We start from the raw sequence: 14,772 nt of genomic DNA on the forward strand, positions 1-14,772 counted from the left end.
GCCAATACATGCTGCTAACAGGTCTAGATTTTACACAAAGTCAATTGAGGAGGTATCATTACTTATGAATATCTATTTTTTAAATTGAAAATACTATTTTCCATGGTTCCTGTCAGTCGTGAGCCCTCAGAACTGTCATTTTTAAAATGTATTTATTTTTACCCTAAGTGCAAACCTGTTTAGTGCATTTTACTGTGAAAGTGTACCTAATGATATGGCCAGTGCTGCAACTGCACACAAGTTGTTACCTGCTTGGCCTTCTTGATGAAATAAAACACGTGAAACGTTTATTTTGTTAGTATTCATAATAGTTTGTATACACCAATTAAAAAAACAAAACAAAGCCTTTTTCCCCCCTCCAAACATGTTTTTCAACGTTTTCTTAAAAAGCCATTGATTTTTCAGTTTTCCTACACAAAGCAAAGAAAGCTCTGTACACGAATAAACAACATAATTCCTCATCATGAGCTGCAAAGTCAACGCTGGCCCGCTAAAAATTCATATCACCTCTGGAGCGAGAAAAACCAACAACAATGGGAAAAATAAAAAATAAAAAAATAACAAGACCAGCTGCCTGCTGCTTTACCTATAGGACACTACATTACACAAACAGCATTTGATATTTAAAACACAAGATATGTAAGAAATTTACTTTCCAAAAACTGTGAAAAAGTGCAATACAGGTTCAACTGTTAACAAGTCAATGGATTTTTTTTCCCCAAATGGACCTTCTTCTATTTTTTTTGTTTATGTCCCTCTGTTTTGTTTTCAATCACCCCCCCCCCCCCCCCTCAAAAAAAAAAAAAAAAAGTTTGTATCCAATATTAAAATCTCTTCCATTAATAATAACATTCATGATGATGGATATTTGTGAGAAAGATGACAAAAATTGAGATTGCAAATGACTACCATAAATTTCTTTGGGTAACAGGATGACGGGAAACCAGACTTGACATCAGGATTTTTTTTTTTTGTCTTCATACAAAAATGAAGATGAGCATAAACTCAGTGGGAGTCCCATTCTAAAGGCCAACATATATACGACGTGTAATAGAACCACAATGTTGCATTTAAGGGTCACCGGGAAGTCGTCAACTCCACAACACGCACACGCACTCATACGTTTTGTAGAAAAGACAACTGGTCTGTTGTAGGTGATTGTTTGACTGCAATGTAAGGGTGTGTGCCAGGAAGGGAAGGTTTTGGGGTGGGGGCAACACCCTGAGTCCGAGTCACCTTTACCTTCCAACCTGCAAACATGGCGGCAAGGCTTTTAGAAGGGAGGACCCCGCTTGGAAAGAAAACTTGCAAAACTCCTTTCTGACACTTTCATCCCAAATCAAAGAATGAGGCAGTTTAAAAATAAAAACAACATATGTACATGTTTATAAGGATATGTATGTAAAAAATAAAGAATACAATAAGGTAGAAATCAATACAAAAATTATGGTACGAGGGGATACAAACATAAATGACTATAAGTCGGAATCATGTTGGCTTGTAACGAAGGCGGATTTCCAAAGTTCACTTCACCGAAAGGGCCCACCAGATACACAAAAGGAACACATCGTGGACCAACATCAACACCAGCATGTTGTTGGACTTTCGACAAAGACGAGCATCGTCATGTGGCACCCATCGAACAAAACAAAACATGGTTGTATTTTTGCGGAGGAAGTAAGATCACAATCGAGTTCATCGTCTCCGAGAATGCTTCTTCATAAAAAACATGAAGCGTCTCACACCAATGGCCATCTCCTTCCTGAGACTGAGAAAGGTGAGCCGTAAAAAGTTCCTAGGAGGTTGTTTTTTTTTTCCTTTCTTTCTTTCTTTCTTTGTCGGATGAAGTTTTTTTTCTGGAGGGCACAGAAGTCATTTTGTGTCCACGGGCCACTTGCTCCCAAAAGGTTTATGCTTTTTTTATTTTCTTTTTTTTTTAAATTTACTTTCGTGTGTAACGCGTGTGTGCGCGCGTGTGCGTGCTCATGGAGCTGTAGTGATGGCGTTGAGGTCCTTCATGAGGCCCTCCAAGTGGGCCATCTCCTCGGTCAGCTCGTCTGGTTCGTAGCTCTGAGGGAGAGGAACAGGGTTACTGCGAGGGGCGGGGGAGGGGCAGGGGGGCAGGGAGGCAAGCACCTGGAGGAGGGGGAAGGGGGGGAGGAGAAGAGGAGAGGGTCAGTCAGGGACCTTTCACAGAGGACATGGGGGGAGTCAAATGGGTGGGGGTGAGGCGAGCTGGGTCTGGGGGGGGCGGGGGGGATGATGGGTCAATGGGACTGCAGAGTGGGAAGTTACACGAGCAGCAGATGAGAGCAAAGCAAAGCAGAAGAAGCAAAGAAGCAAAAAGACATTCCAATTGTGGGTTTTGTATGAATCAGCCATTAAAAAAAGAAAAAAAGAAATGGATTCATAAAGTACAGCCAACAGAGGGTGAGAATGATGTTAAAGAAGAATAAAGAGAGAAAGAGGAAACAGAAAACGTGGTTAAAATCAAAGTACATCTAGAGCTAGTTATACAATCCAGTGCCCAAAGAAAACCTGACGTGGATTCAGAAGGAAAGTGTGAAAGTTACATTTTTTAGCAACTCCATATTTGGTCACATACAACAATTCAGCATTGAGCAGCATGAGAGCTGTCTGCAGTGTTAAGCCTTTTTCACACTGTACTTAGCAGGGCATCGCGTGCTATTGTCAAACCTATATTATTCATTGCGTATGTGGCGAGGGGCAGAGACAATGGAATGGAATGTTGCTGTGCAGCATGATGACAATTAGGGAGGGGAAGGCGGAGTGATTTTGTGTTGTATTTTGGGGACTTTTTTTTTTTTTTTTTTTTTTTTTTTTTTTTTTTTTTTTTTTAAATACTAACAACTGCATGATTAAACTATCCCGGTTCCTGGTTTAAAATGTTCATCTTGTCTTCTAATTCATACAGTCATTGTTTTTCTTTTTAAAGTCAGAAAGGGTTTGTTTGCCATCACTAGTAATGCCTTTGCAATACACAATACAAAATTAAAATGAATCTGATTAATCGATTCGAAAAATATTCAATAGTGACAGCTGGGGATGTAACGATAACGGCAATATCGTGATATAGTGATATTAAAACTGCCACGACATATCTTCATCGTCATGTGATGATGTTAAAAGCAGCACATCTGTTTAAAAAAAAAGAAGTTAGGTTGATTTCCGATTATTCAGTTCCAACACCCCCTGGTGGCTATTTTTTTTCTTTTTAGTGCAGTTTAATTTTCACAAGGCATGTTTTGGCCCTTTTATGTTTAAAATCCACGCTAATCGCCAGATGACGGGGAATGTAATATGCTTGTGAAGGGAGTCAATATGTGGAGGAACTCAATGTGTGCTTGCATTAGCAAGTAAGTGCCTCAATATTATATTTATATATTTTTACATATAATATTTATAATATTTTTATTGCTTTAATGTACAAAAACACACTATTGTGTTTTCTTAGGGATGTAATGATAATGCAAAATTGCGATATTGCAATATTAAAACTGCCACAAAATGTCGTCGTCAACATGTCACGATATTAAAGGGATACTTCACTTATTTAGCCCATTATAGCAATAAAAAGTTAATATTTTGTCTATAATTAATTTGATACTTTCATTATTTTTCATGTACAATTAGTACCTTTGAAAAATACATTTTGCAACTTGCTGTTGACTAAAAATGACATCACAAGGGCTCAGGTAACCAATCACAGAACACCTGTTTTCTAGGTTTGGTCATGTGCTGAGCTGTGATTGGTTACCTGAGCCCTTGTGATGTCATTTTTAGTCGACAGCAAGTTACAACATATGTTTTTAAAGGTACTAATTGTACATGAAAAATAATGAAAGTATCAAATTAATTATAAACAAAATATTAATGTTTGACTGCCAAAAATGGCAAAATAAGTAAAGTATGCCTTTAAAAGCAGCACATCTGTTAAAAAAAAAAAAAAAGTCAGCTTGATTTCCATTTGTGCAGTTCTAGCACCCTCTGGTGGCTATTTTTTTTTAGGGCAGTTTAATTTTCACAAGGCATGTTTTGGCCCTTCTATGTTTAAAATCCACGCTAATGGTCAGATAGGGGAACGTAATGTGCTTGTGAGCAGATTCAACTCAGTGTGCTTGTATTAGTGCTTCAATATATATATATTTATATATTTTTTATATTTATAATATTTTTATATTTTTAATTGCTGTAATGTACAAAAACACAATATTGTGTGTTTTTTCGTATGAGTTTTTTTTTTTTTTAACAACATTGTGACCTTTTTTTTTTTTTCCCATATCGCCAACCTCCCCACAATATCGCGATATTTATCGTATCGTTACCTTCATATCATGATAATACTGTATTGTGATGTTTGTATATCGTTACATCCTATAGTGAGAACACTATTAGCACGCCTCAAGCTTTTGAGGTTCTGGGTTGCAAGTAAAGGTAAAAAATAAAAAAAATAAAAAATAAAAAAAGGTAAACAAACCCGTTCTGTCATTAAAAAGAAAAACATTGGTTGTGTCCAAATTCAGAAGGCTGGGTCCTCTGAAGGGCGAATTTGTCGGCTGCATGACGTCACTCCGCGACTCGACAACACGCAGACTTACATATGAATGCAGTGTCAGTCTATGCACTACCGACAAGCAACATTGACAATCCATTCATATATAAGTCGGTGCTTGCTGTCGAGTCGTGCCGGGAGTGACGTCATGCAGCCGACAAATTCGGCCATTGGAGGACCCAGCCTTGTGAATTTGGACACAAGCAATGACTGTCTCCAGGTACCCGCCAAGCCATTTGTTTTTCTCTGCTGCTTATGTCCTCCTCCTCAAAATGTCAGGATTTTCTTTTGTAACAACGCACAATATATCTTGTTGAGGTGCAGTCAAACCAGCAGAAAGATCTGTCTTTATTTCCTAGTAGGCTGCTACGTCAGCACTTCCAAATATGGTCACGCCGGAAACTGACTCGTTCACAATGAGCAAGTGCAGTGTGAAAAGGGCTTTACAGGCAGCTGGCTCAGCTCGCTATAATACTCACACTGTCTACATCCTCCAGCATCTTGCTGGTCTCTGGGACGTCGGGGGCGTTGGGCACGTTGACTATCATTGGCGTTCGAGTCCTTCCCAGAGTCCCAATGGAGGCTGTTTTAACAACATGGGGGTGTGTGGGGGGCCCTGAATCACATGAAGACACCAAAGCCGAGTTCAGCAAAATTTTAATAATTAGTTCCCTGATTTTTTTTCCCCCCCGATCACTTTTATTAAATGGATCTATTATCGGCTGTATGATTCTTCAAAATGGCCAATATTTGTCAAAATACTAAATATCAGCTGATGATCGGTCTATCCCTAACTATTAGCATGTCTACCTCAAAGTTCTGAGGTTCTGGGTTTGACTCTTGTTTGCACGAGAAGACACTATGAGAATGTCAGCAGGTGTTGCTCACCTGTCTGAGCGAGCAGAGGAGTGCTGGGCAGCGCAGGAGAGTCAAAGCACGGGTGACCGCTCGCCGGGATGGCAGGCACAGCGAAGCTCTTCAGAGGGTGAGCGTGGGCGTGCGGGTGGGCCGAGCGCAGGGGCGGCAGGTTGCTGGTGTAGCACGACTCCTCCTCAGTGGTGGTGGAGCCGTGGTAGCTGCCCTCGGGGTCCGCCAAGATCTCCGAGGGGCAGGAGGCCTGCGAGGACGAGGCAGCTGGAGGAAGAGGCTCCGAACACGGCGTGTTCCTCACCGACTCTGGAGGACAGGAGGGGAAGGGGAGGAGACGCAATTGAGGAAGCAGTTTTTCTGTTCAGGGGTGTCCAAAGTCTGGCACACTGAAGGTTTTTTATTGGCCCGTCGCCTAACACAAACTAATTGAGAAGTGCTGACCTACAGTCATGTCATAAGGTATCGAAAAGCTTGCCATATTTGGATTTCGAGTGAAAGCTGCTGAACACAGAAAATCTCTACTGTCACCTATGATCGAAAAATGAAACTGCACACTTCCGTCCCCCAAGTACACAATGCGCACGTGACGCCACATCCGTAAACAGAGGGCAGGAAATTCAAACAAATCCAGTCTGAAAACTATTGGCCAGAGGCTTGCAGGAGTGACCATTGTGAACAGCTAGGATGTTAATCTATTAATTAAAAAACATTTTGGTCATAAATGGTCAAATAAAAAAGGCTATTGTAAAGACATTTTTGGGCAAATTGCTACATAGAGCAGCTTTAAATTTCAGGATGAACCCAATCTTAACAAATGAAGATAATTTGACCTTCTCTAAACTTTTGAGTTTGCATGTCTTACTGTTTAATGATCAGTACTTTTTGCATAAATAGCTCTTTTCAAAAAAAAGAGCGACATAGTAAGTTGGCAACATTCACTACAAGCATTTAATTCATGAATCAGAATTATTATAGTTTTAGAATTTGTCATTTTGTTGTGAGTTTTGTTTTTTAAATGTCGTTAGTTTTAATTAGTTTCTACAGCGGTTCTGTTAGTTTTCTTTTTTTTTTTTTAAATGCTTAGTTTTGGTTTCAGTATTAGTTTTTTGTTTTTAGGGCCCGAGCAGCGACCGCTGCGAGGTCCCTATTGTTTTTGTAAAAATTCTTTTTCTTCTTCTTCTTCTTCTTTATTCTCCGCAAACGATCGCATTTTTGAGGACCTATACATTTACGAAAACTCACCGAAATTTGCACACTCTTCGGGCCCGGCGAAAAATGTGATATTCTGATGTTGTCATAACAACGAGATTCTATAGCGCCTCCTAGTATAAAAAAATAAAAACCAATCCCGGCACGTTTGACCTCGAGCTACGAAATTTGGCAGGCACTTGTAGCACCCCGGGACGCACAAAAAGTCAATTGGGACCATGTAGCAAAAATGTACAGGAAGTGAGTTATGAATTTTTGAATGTCCAATTTTGGCACATTCACTGTGGTCATGCTTTTTCTCCCTCTGCAAACAGTTTTAATCCGATTGACTTCAAACTTGGCATGTATCATCTCAAGACCTGAGACAACAACTTGGCAAAATATCTTGCCTTTTCGAAATTCTATATGATGGGGGTGGGGCATCAAATATCGCCTTTAAAATTTCATTTGTCCAGAAAGAGCAAATGCTTAATAACTCTCATATACAAGTTCCAAAAAATCTCAAACTTCTCATGCAACTTAATAGTCACGGCCTTAAAACATCTAGATTATAAAATTCAGTTAAACATAAAGCGCCACCTAGTGGTGACAATAAATGTCATACTTTACGTTTTTTGCTACTGTGCCAAGCTCGTTGAAGGGATCCAGTTGAAAATTGGTCAGAAAAGCCTTAAGAAGTTGATCATGCCCCACAACGAATATTGTAACTTTTCGCCAAAGGGCGTGGCCGTTACGTTGCCGCAAAGTCTGAAGATTATTCGTGACAATAAAAGCTGCTTTAACTTGACCCAGATGACCCTATCATCTCGAAATTTCACACATTTGATGAGAGTACAGGCCTTAAGACATCTACGAACTTATATTTCATCTTACTGATAGCGCCACCTAGTGGCAATTTTTTTCTTATGATTTTTATTCAACGTTTATCTCCAGCCACGTAAACTGGACCTACCTCATATTTGTTCAGATGAGGGTTTCCGCCTTCATGATGTCACAACATGAAGTTTGTGAGTTTTCGTGAATCACTGTAGGCGTGGCTAAGCACTGTTCGCCAAGAAAACAAAGCCAATTTTGAGGGTCGAAACATGCACAGAAACTCCTGAAACTTGGCACACACATCTGGCCTGGTAAAATGAGCAATATTTTATCGTGTTTTGTACTACTTTTCAAAAAATGACGCAATAGCGCCCCCTAGAATTTTTTAACGAATCAGCCCCGCTTGTGCGTTGAAGCAAGATCTTCGGAAATTTTTAGGTGTATGAGGGAGCCTGAGACCTACAAAAAAGTCTCTTGGTCCCATATGCTAAAATAAACAGGAAGTGAGCTACGAATTTTTGAATGTCCCATTTTTGACGATTTTTGCACATTTACAGGGGGCATACTTTTGCCCACTTCTCCTACACGTTTCATCTGACTGACTTCAGACTTGACTTGGACCATGTCAAGATCTGAGCCAACGACAGGGGGAAAATCTTGACTTTTCGAAATACTATATGATGAGGGCGGGGCATCAAATTTCGTGTTTCGCAATGAAAAAGGATATGCTCAATAACTCCCCGGTACATGCTCCAAAAAGTCCCAAACTTGACATGTATGTTTATAGTCAAGGCCTGAAGGTATCTCTATGACAACATTCAGTTATATATGCAGCGCCACCCAGCCCTTGAGTCATGAAAAAAAAATACCCCACTTACGGTATTTTTACAAAAAATGTAAACTCATTCTAAGTGTGATAACTAAGTCATTTATGAATATTCTTCTACTTTCCACCACTCAAAATGTTCACTGGCATCAGACCTACCTAAACATACAAATTTTTGTTATTTAGTTTTATTTATTTTTGATAGCCTCTCTGGACATTAAAAGCAATATCGTGAATGAAGGATATGCTTTATAACTCCCAGGTACATGCTCCAAAAAATCCCATACTTGAAATGTATATTTAAAGTCAAGGCCTGAAGGTATCTCGATGACAAAATTCAGTTATGAATACAGCGCCACCTAGTCCTTGAGGCATAAAAAAAAAATGCCCCACTTACGGTCTTTTTGCAAAAATTGTAAACACATTTAAAGTGTGATAACTAAGTCATTTATGAATATTCTTTTACTTTCCACCACTCAAAATGTTCAGTGGCATCAGACCAATCCAAACATATTTACTTTTTTATTTAGTTTCATATTTTTTTAATTGCCTCTATGGACAATAAAAGCAACATTGTGCAATGAGTACGAGCGATGATGTGTATATGTACTTTTGCAAAAAATACCAATCAGGGCAACTCATTGCCTTAAAATAAAAACAAAGACGCTGATTTTTGCAGATCTCAACAATCACCAAAACCCATTGAGCTTGACACACACATCACACCTGGCAAAAAAAAAAAAAAAAAAAAAAAAAAAAATTCCAAATGTAAAGGTTTATCATGGCATTGTCAAAGAAATTCTGCTTCCAATGCGCCAGTACCCCAACGTGCCAGTACCCCAACATGCAAGTACCCCAACGTGGCCCGGGCTGCGAGGGCCCTTTATAGCCGCTCGCAGCTCTAGTTTGTTTTTGTTTTTTATAAATGAAGTGTATCACTTGTGTGCAAATATTGAATAAATACCATGGTAAAATTAAAAAAGTAACGCATTTTTTACATGAAAAAGCAGGTGAGCCGAGTTATGGAGTCAAATGTCAAGTACACAACAATGTCAGTTAGGAATGACATCATCTGAATGTGCTTTTCTATTGGCTGTTGCTCGATGATGTCACTTCTGAGTGACACACTTTAAAAACGTCCCTATTCCGGTTAATATAAAAATAAATCTACTTAAAATCACATTAAAAATCAATCCCAAATGCTCATGTTTTACTTTAATTACCAAAGACTAAAACTAAGGCCATTTTCACTCTAATTATTGTTAGTTTTAGTCAGTTGAAAATTTTGTTTCAGTTAGTTTTAGTTTTTTTAATAAGCATTTTCATTTTTATTTTATTTCGCTAACGAAAATGTTTTTTGAATTTAAGTTTGTCTTTTCCTTACTTTCAGTTCACGAAAATAACCTTGACATGAATTGAACAATACATTTTGTTGTCCAGTTATAATTGATATTTAAACAGTCCTCTTCATTATGCTGCTCACATCTTGACAGCACATATCCAAGTCAACAGGTAACAATTGATGAACGGGACCTCCTCGCTTGTTGAGAAGCTTTAAACAGGAAGTTGTCCATAAGCTGACAATAGAGTGGAACAGAATATCATTAGCATCAGCATCAGCAGATGATGACAGAGAAACTGCAAGAGTTACACAAAGGCTTGAAATCTAAATTGTTGGAAATGTATTGGTCGATTCATGGATGAAAAGCCATGTGAATTTCGACATTCAAATTAATGTTAGAGAAAAGGATGTCGTGCAAAATGTACTGAAACACTGAACAGATGTTCATCAAAACTTTTGATAAAAGTCAAATGTATGTATAACTTTTTGTGAGTAGTTATAACAAACAGGATACAATTTCTTAGAAAACAAAAACAGAAGTGTACTTTTTGTGTACATTTCTACATTACAGTTTACAAATCACCTGATATCACTTTCACATGATGCAGTAAAAGACATGATAGCTAATTAAATTAGCATTTATAGTTGGCACAATTTCTGCTCAAAGAAGCAGCCCTGTACAGAACCGATAATATGTATTTCACATATTCTATTTTCAATGAATGGTTAGAATTATTTTTCAAACTGATTTAAAAAAAACAAAAAACAAAAAAAAAACAGCAGCAACAAAAATGCACATCTGGCTGCTCCAAAGTGTCCATATGTTGTTCCCCACTACCGTCACTTCCCTCGGTCCAAATCATCTCCACTCTAAAAACCGCTCATGTCGTGCAGCAACAGCTGCTGCTACAAGTCGAAGCACATTTAATTGCAACTTTGATGGCAGACTTTATTGAATGATGTCTGCGGTAGAAACCAGTAAAACAGGTGAAAAATAGAACAATGGAAATGTAGAAGAAAAATACTGTACAGTGTTCCCTCATTTGTCGCGGGTGTTGTGCTCCAAAAACTACCCGCGATAATGGAAATCCATGTTAATACAAAAAAAAAATAATAATAAAAATGTACTGTTTATATGTTAATTATATATATTTTTTCGTTTATTATGTGTTTGTATGATTTTCATAAATGCTTTTTTTTTTCATTCATCATATATGTTATTTTTTCATTTACATTCATTTTTCTATTAAAAGAATGTTTTTTTAAAATTTACTTATTACAGTATACAGCACAGTATATATATTTTCATTATTACATATTTTTGTTTGTTTTTTCGTTTTGTTTATTTGTTTAGTTTATTATGAATGCTTTTTCATTCATCATTTATGTTTTTTTTCATTTAGTCATTTTTTTTCCATTAAAAGTACGTTTTTTTATTTACTTATTATACAGCACAGTACATATATTTTTTTCATTTACTCTATACATTTTGGTATGATTTTTAGTTTATTATGAATGCTTTTTTATTCTTGATTTATGTTTTTTTTTTTCATTTACAGTAATTTTTTCCCATTAAAAGTACAGTTTTTATTTTATTTCATTTATATAGCACAGTATATATTTTCTATCTCCGGAATGCAATGTCGTGGAGCGAGGGGACAGACACAGTTGGAAAGGTCGTTGAGACGAATCCGCGCATGTATCTATGTCCCTGGTTGGACGTACGGTTCGAGAGATACGCCTGCGCAAAGACCAAAAAAAATAAACAAACCAAAAAGCACGTTGTTTAAAAAAAAAAGAAAAAAAAAAGCATGCGGTAAAAAATCCGCGAAACAGCGAGGCCGCGAAAGATGAACCCACGATAAACAAGGGAACACTACATATGAAAGTGGAAACATGACATGACTGTTTTGTCCTATCTTGCAATCCCTCCACTGACCAGCACGGGGCAGTGTCTCACCTGTGGAGTCCACCCTGTCTAGATGGGAGATGGAGATGGGGCTGCAGGCATGCGGGCGGGGGTGCCCGCCGCCTTGGTGGTAGAGGTAGCTGCGCGTGGGCGACACCAGGCTGCCCATGTGATAATGGTGCTGATGGTTATCGAGGGAATGGATGGGATGAGCGCTAATTACAGCTGTGGATTCAAATGGACATGGAGGTTTAGCATGAGAGAGGGCTGATGAGGAAGGATGTGGATGTACTGCTGCTCACGCACACACACTTTCATAAAACAATGACAAGCTCACTTATCAGACACACACACTTACGCTGAGGTGGCTGTGCATCAAAAGGCATCATCATTTTAGGCCTCATCCCCCGCCGGCCTGCAAGGGTCGACATGCTGTCCTCTGATTCATGGCCTAAAAAGTATGGTGGAAACCAGCCCATAAGAGAGAGCCGCTACTGTGCCCCCCCCCCCCTTTTTTTTATTTTATTTTATTTTTTTTTTATAAAGAGATCAATCCATTTGAAAAGCAGGGGGATGCTTTTTAAAAATATATATTTTTACCTAATTGTAAAAAGATATTGTGAGATGGTCATTTGATTTGATTAGCTGAATACTTTTGATGCAAGAAAGTGTAAACATGACATGATGAAAAGCATGCATGACTGGCAAGACAATCAAGAAAAGCATCAAACTAATTTAAAATGGAACACTGAACGCAGACCTCCAGAATATTATTGAGCAACTGTGTAAACCAGGCACTAATTGAAGGCATGAGATGGAACTAGACACATAACAACAACAGAGGAGGAGAAGCCGCTGCATGTACTTTGATAGTTTGTGGCCACAGCAATGAAACATTTTAGTTGAGAGGAAATGAGCGCAACGTTCAGCGCTAAGGCCCAGCAAAAGGGGCAAAACTAGAGTGGAAATTAGTACAATGAACTACCATTATATCACAGTTCAATGTTTGCACTCCAACTGTATCGCAGTGAACATTACGTTTTTAAAGGCACCTTCAGTGTAGTACCACATTGCGCCACTTGGGTGGCAGCACTGAGGACTACTGGAGGAGATGCAGAATAATTAATAGGGCTGCGTAGTGATTCTAATTTACTCCATCGATTGGATTCACAAGAGTTCAGTTCGATCCAATTTCGATTTTTTTTCTGATTCAATTCAATCCGATCCGATATTGATTAATTATGGGACATCAATTCTTAAAGGTACACTCAGTATTATACAGTGGCATCTAGTGGTGAAATAATAAATCATTCGAAAAAAAAAAACAATTGTTTGTGTTAGTAGTATGTAAAAAGATATGTTGTATCGCATAAACGTACTTTTTTAAAATATAACGGTTAGTCTAGAAATCGCAAATTATCTTACATGTCCGCGCCTCGCCTGCTAGTGTCTGCCATGTTTCGCCGCCATCTTTCTGCTACGGGAGCCGTCAAAGACAAATTTCAGCGCTCCATTTCTTAACGCGTTTTTGGAACGCACTTCCGGTTTGTATGGCGACCGCATGTCCACGAAGAAGAAGAGTTTCCGGTCCCCGAAGAGAGCATTATCAAGCATCACACTTACTTTGGGAATTTATTTTATTTCAGCGCGACAAAACAAGAGTTTATATTGTAGCCGCATTTGCCAGATGGAGAGAAATGAGGAACAGACTAGGTTTGGGACGTGCCGGTGCCTTCGACTGCTTTCTACTTGACCGGTAAGTAAGAGTACATTTGTGTTTACGTTTTGAGAGCGAGAGAAAAAGTATACTCCGTACTAATTAATACGATGTTCGTACCTTTGTTTTACGATCACTGTAGCTGTTGATTAGCAACTCCGCACCACTCGAACGATTTCGTTATGTAGCTACTTGCTTTGAAAAAAAAAAAGATTCCCGCTGGCACGTTATATTTAGAGTAAATGCGCAAGTTATTGTGTAATGTAATGTAACTGTGATTTCGAAGGTATATTTGCCCATAACTTCAATGGAGAATCTAAAGCATACTGTATTAGTGGAGGAGTTGAAAATTATTTTCGTTGTGGTTGGTGAAAATAGTGTTCTCGAAATTAATTTTCGTCAGGGAATAACTTTCTGGACTTAAATGCTGGCTGTACCGTAAGCACTGCTAGAGTCTGAACTCTCTCACTCAAGTGTGTACTGGTCCATTGTGTAATTGGGTGCACAAGAATTTACAGGCTGCCACGTTTTCCACGGAAATTCGACAAGCAAGCAGCCTTTGCATATTCTATGCAGTATGCAGTCAAGTTACTTTTATCTAGCTAATACAATGTTTTGGGCCCAAAAACTAAAGATCTTACCTCTATTTTGGGGGCTTTGTTGGAAAGTTGGTGACATATAGTAGTATCATCAATTATTCTATTTTATTTTATAATTGTGTTTTTGTTTGTGTCACACTAGATCAACAGCCAAACTTGAGGGGTTCCAGAACCATATTCTGATGTATACAAGCATTCATGCACCGTTTAAATACATCACCGACCTGCAAGAAAAAAAAATATCAAGGGGAGAGTCAGCAGCCAAATTGGAATGCCCCGAATGAGGACACTTGAATGGAGGACCCCAGAAGGCTTCGGTGTTGTACCACCAGTATCTCCACCTACCATATCTGAGCTGCAACAAACTGAAGTCAGCCGACGTCTTGGTATGTCATTTACATATGGACGGCATTGCACACTACATGAACTTTTTGTGTGAAGCAATACGGAATGGTCACATGTACAAGTACCACTTGTTTTACACAGGACCTGCTGACCAGGTGTCTGAAGCCATGAAGTGACTCCTCCCTCACTTTCCTCAGCAAGCCTTTGAAGAATATGATATCATCGTTGGTGGGAACATGCCCTCACTCCATAACATGTACTTGTGCAGTCAAGGAGCATGTCAAACTTAATAAAACCAGCAAACATTGAAGTGACTTCATTTTTACTGCAGTCTGTTCACACAATCAATGGACAAGCCTTCCTTAATTTTGCCCCAATAACATCATAGAGTAGGCGAAAAGTAGTGTTACAGATCATACTATGTGTTCGGGAGAGTTGGAGGAATGTTGCAATGTTAATGGGGGGCAATGTCAGCACACACACACACACACAAAAAAAAACAAAAAAACATCATGGTATTGAGTTAATCAGATATTTTAGCTGTGTACAACACATACCTGCTCTGT

The 14,772-nt window shown here is 38.6% G+C and overlaps 1 protein-coding gene and 1 long non-coding RNA gene across 11 annotated transcripts in view; one reads left to right on the forward strand and one right to left on the reverse strand.

Annotated features, from left to right (window-relative positions):
• Nucleotides 1–258: 258 nt before the first annotated feature.
• neo1a (neogenin 1a) overlaps nt 259–14,772 on the reverse strand; it is a 181,244-nt gene continuing 166,730 nt past the window's right edge. For 5 of the 10 annotated variants that reach the window (XM_077518927.1, XM_077518926.1, XM_077518925.1 and 2 more), the window contains 5 exons: nt 11,904–11,996; nt 11,597–11,770; nt 5,462–5,749; nt 5,053–5,189; nt 259–2,136 (listed from right to left, as the gene is read on the reverse strand). In XM_077518927.1, coding sequence (XP_077375053.1) covers nt 1,984–2,136; nt 5,053–5,189; nt 5,462–5,749; nt 11,597–11,770; nt 11,904–11,996 — 845 coding nt within the window. In that variant the 3' untranslated portion in view covers nt 259–1,983. Of the gene's footprint in view, nt 2,137–2,162; nt 2,277–5,052; nt 5,190–5,461; nt 5,750–11,596; nt 11,771–11,903; nt 11,997–14,772 lie in introns of those variants that run through there. The other 5 variants (XM_077518935.1, XM_077518934.1, XM_077518928.1 and 2 more) reach the window with 3 other exon arrangements.
• LOC144017402 (uncharacterized) lies at nt 12,804–14,516 on the forward strand. The gene is made up of 3 exons (XR_013283177.1): nt 12,804–13,301; nt 14,004–14,247; nt 14,348–14,516. It is a non-coding gene; the product is annotated as an uncharacterized LOC144017402 (long non-coding RNA).

Source organism: Festucalex cinctus, chromosome 4 (assembly GCF_051991245.1).
Source record: "Festucalex cinctus isolate MCC-2025b chromosome 4, RoL_Fcin_1.0, whole genome shotgun sequence".
Classification (NCBI taxonomy): Eukaryota; Metazoa; Chordata; class Actinopteri; order Syngnathiformes; family Syngnathidae; genus Festucalex; species Festucalex cinctus.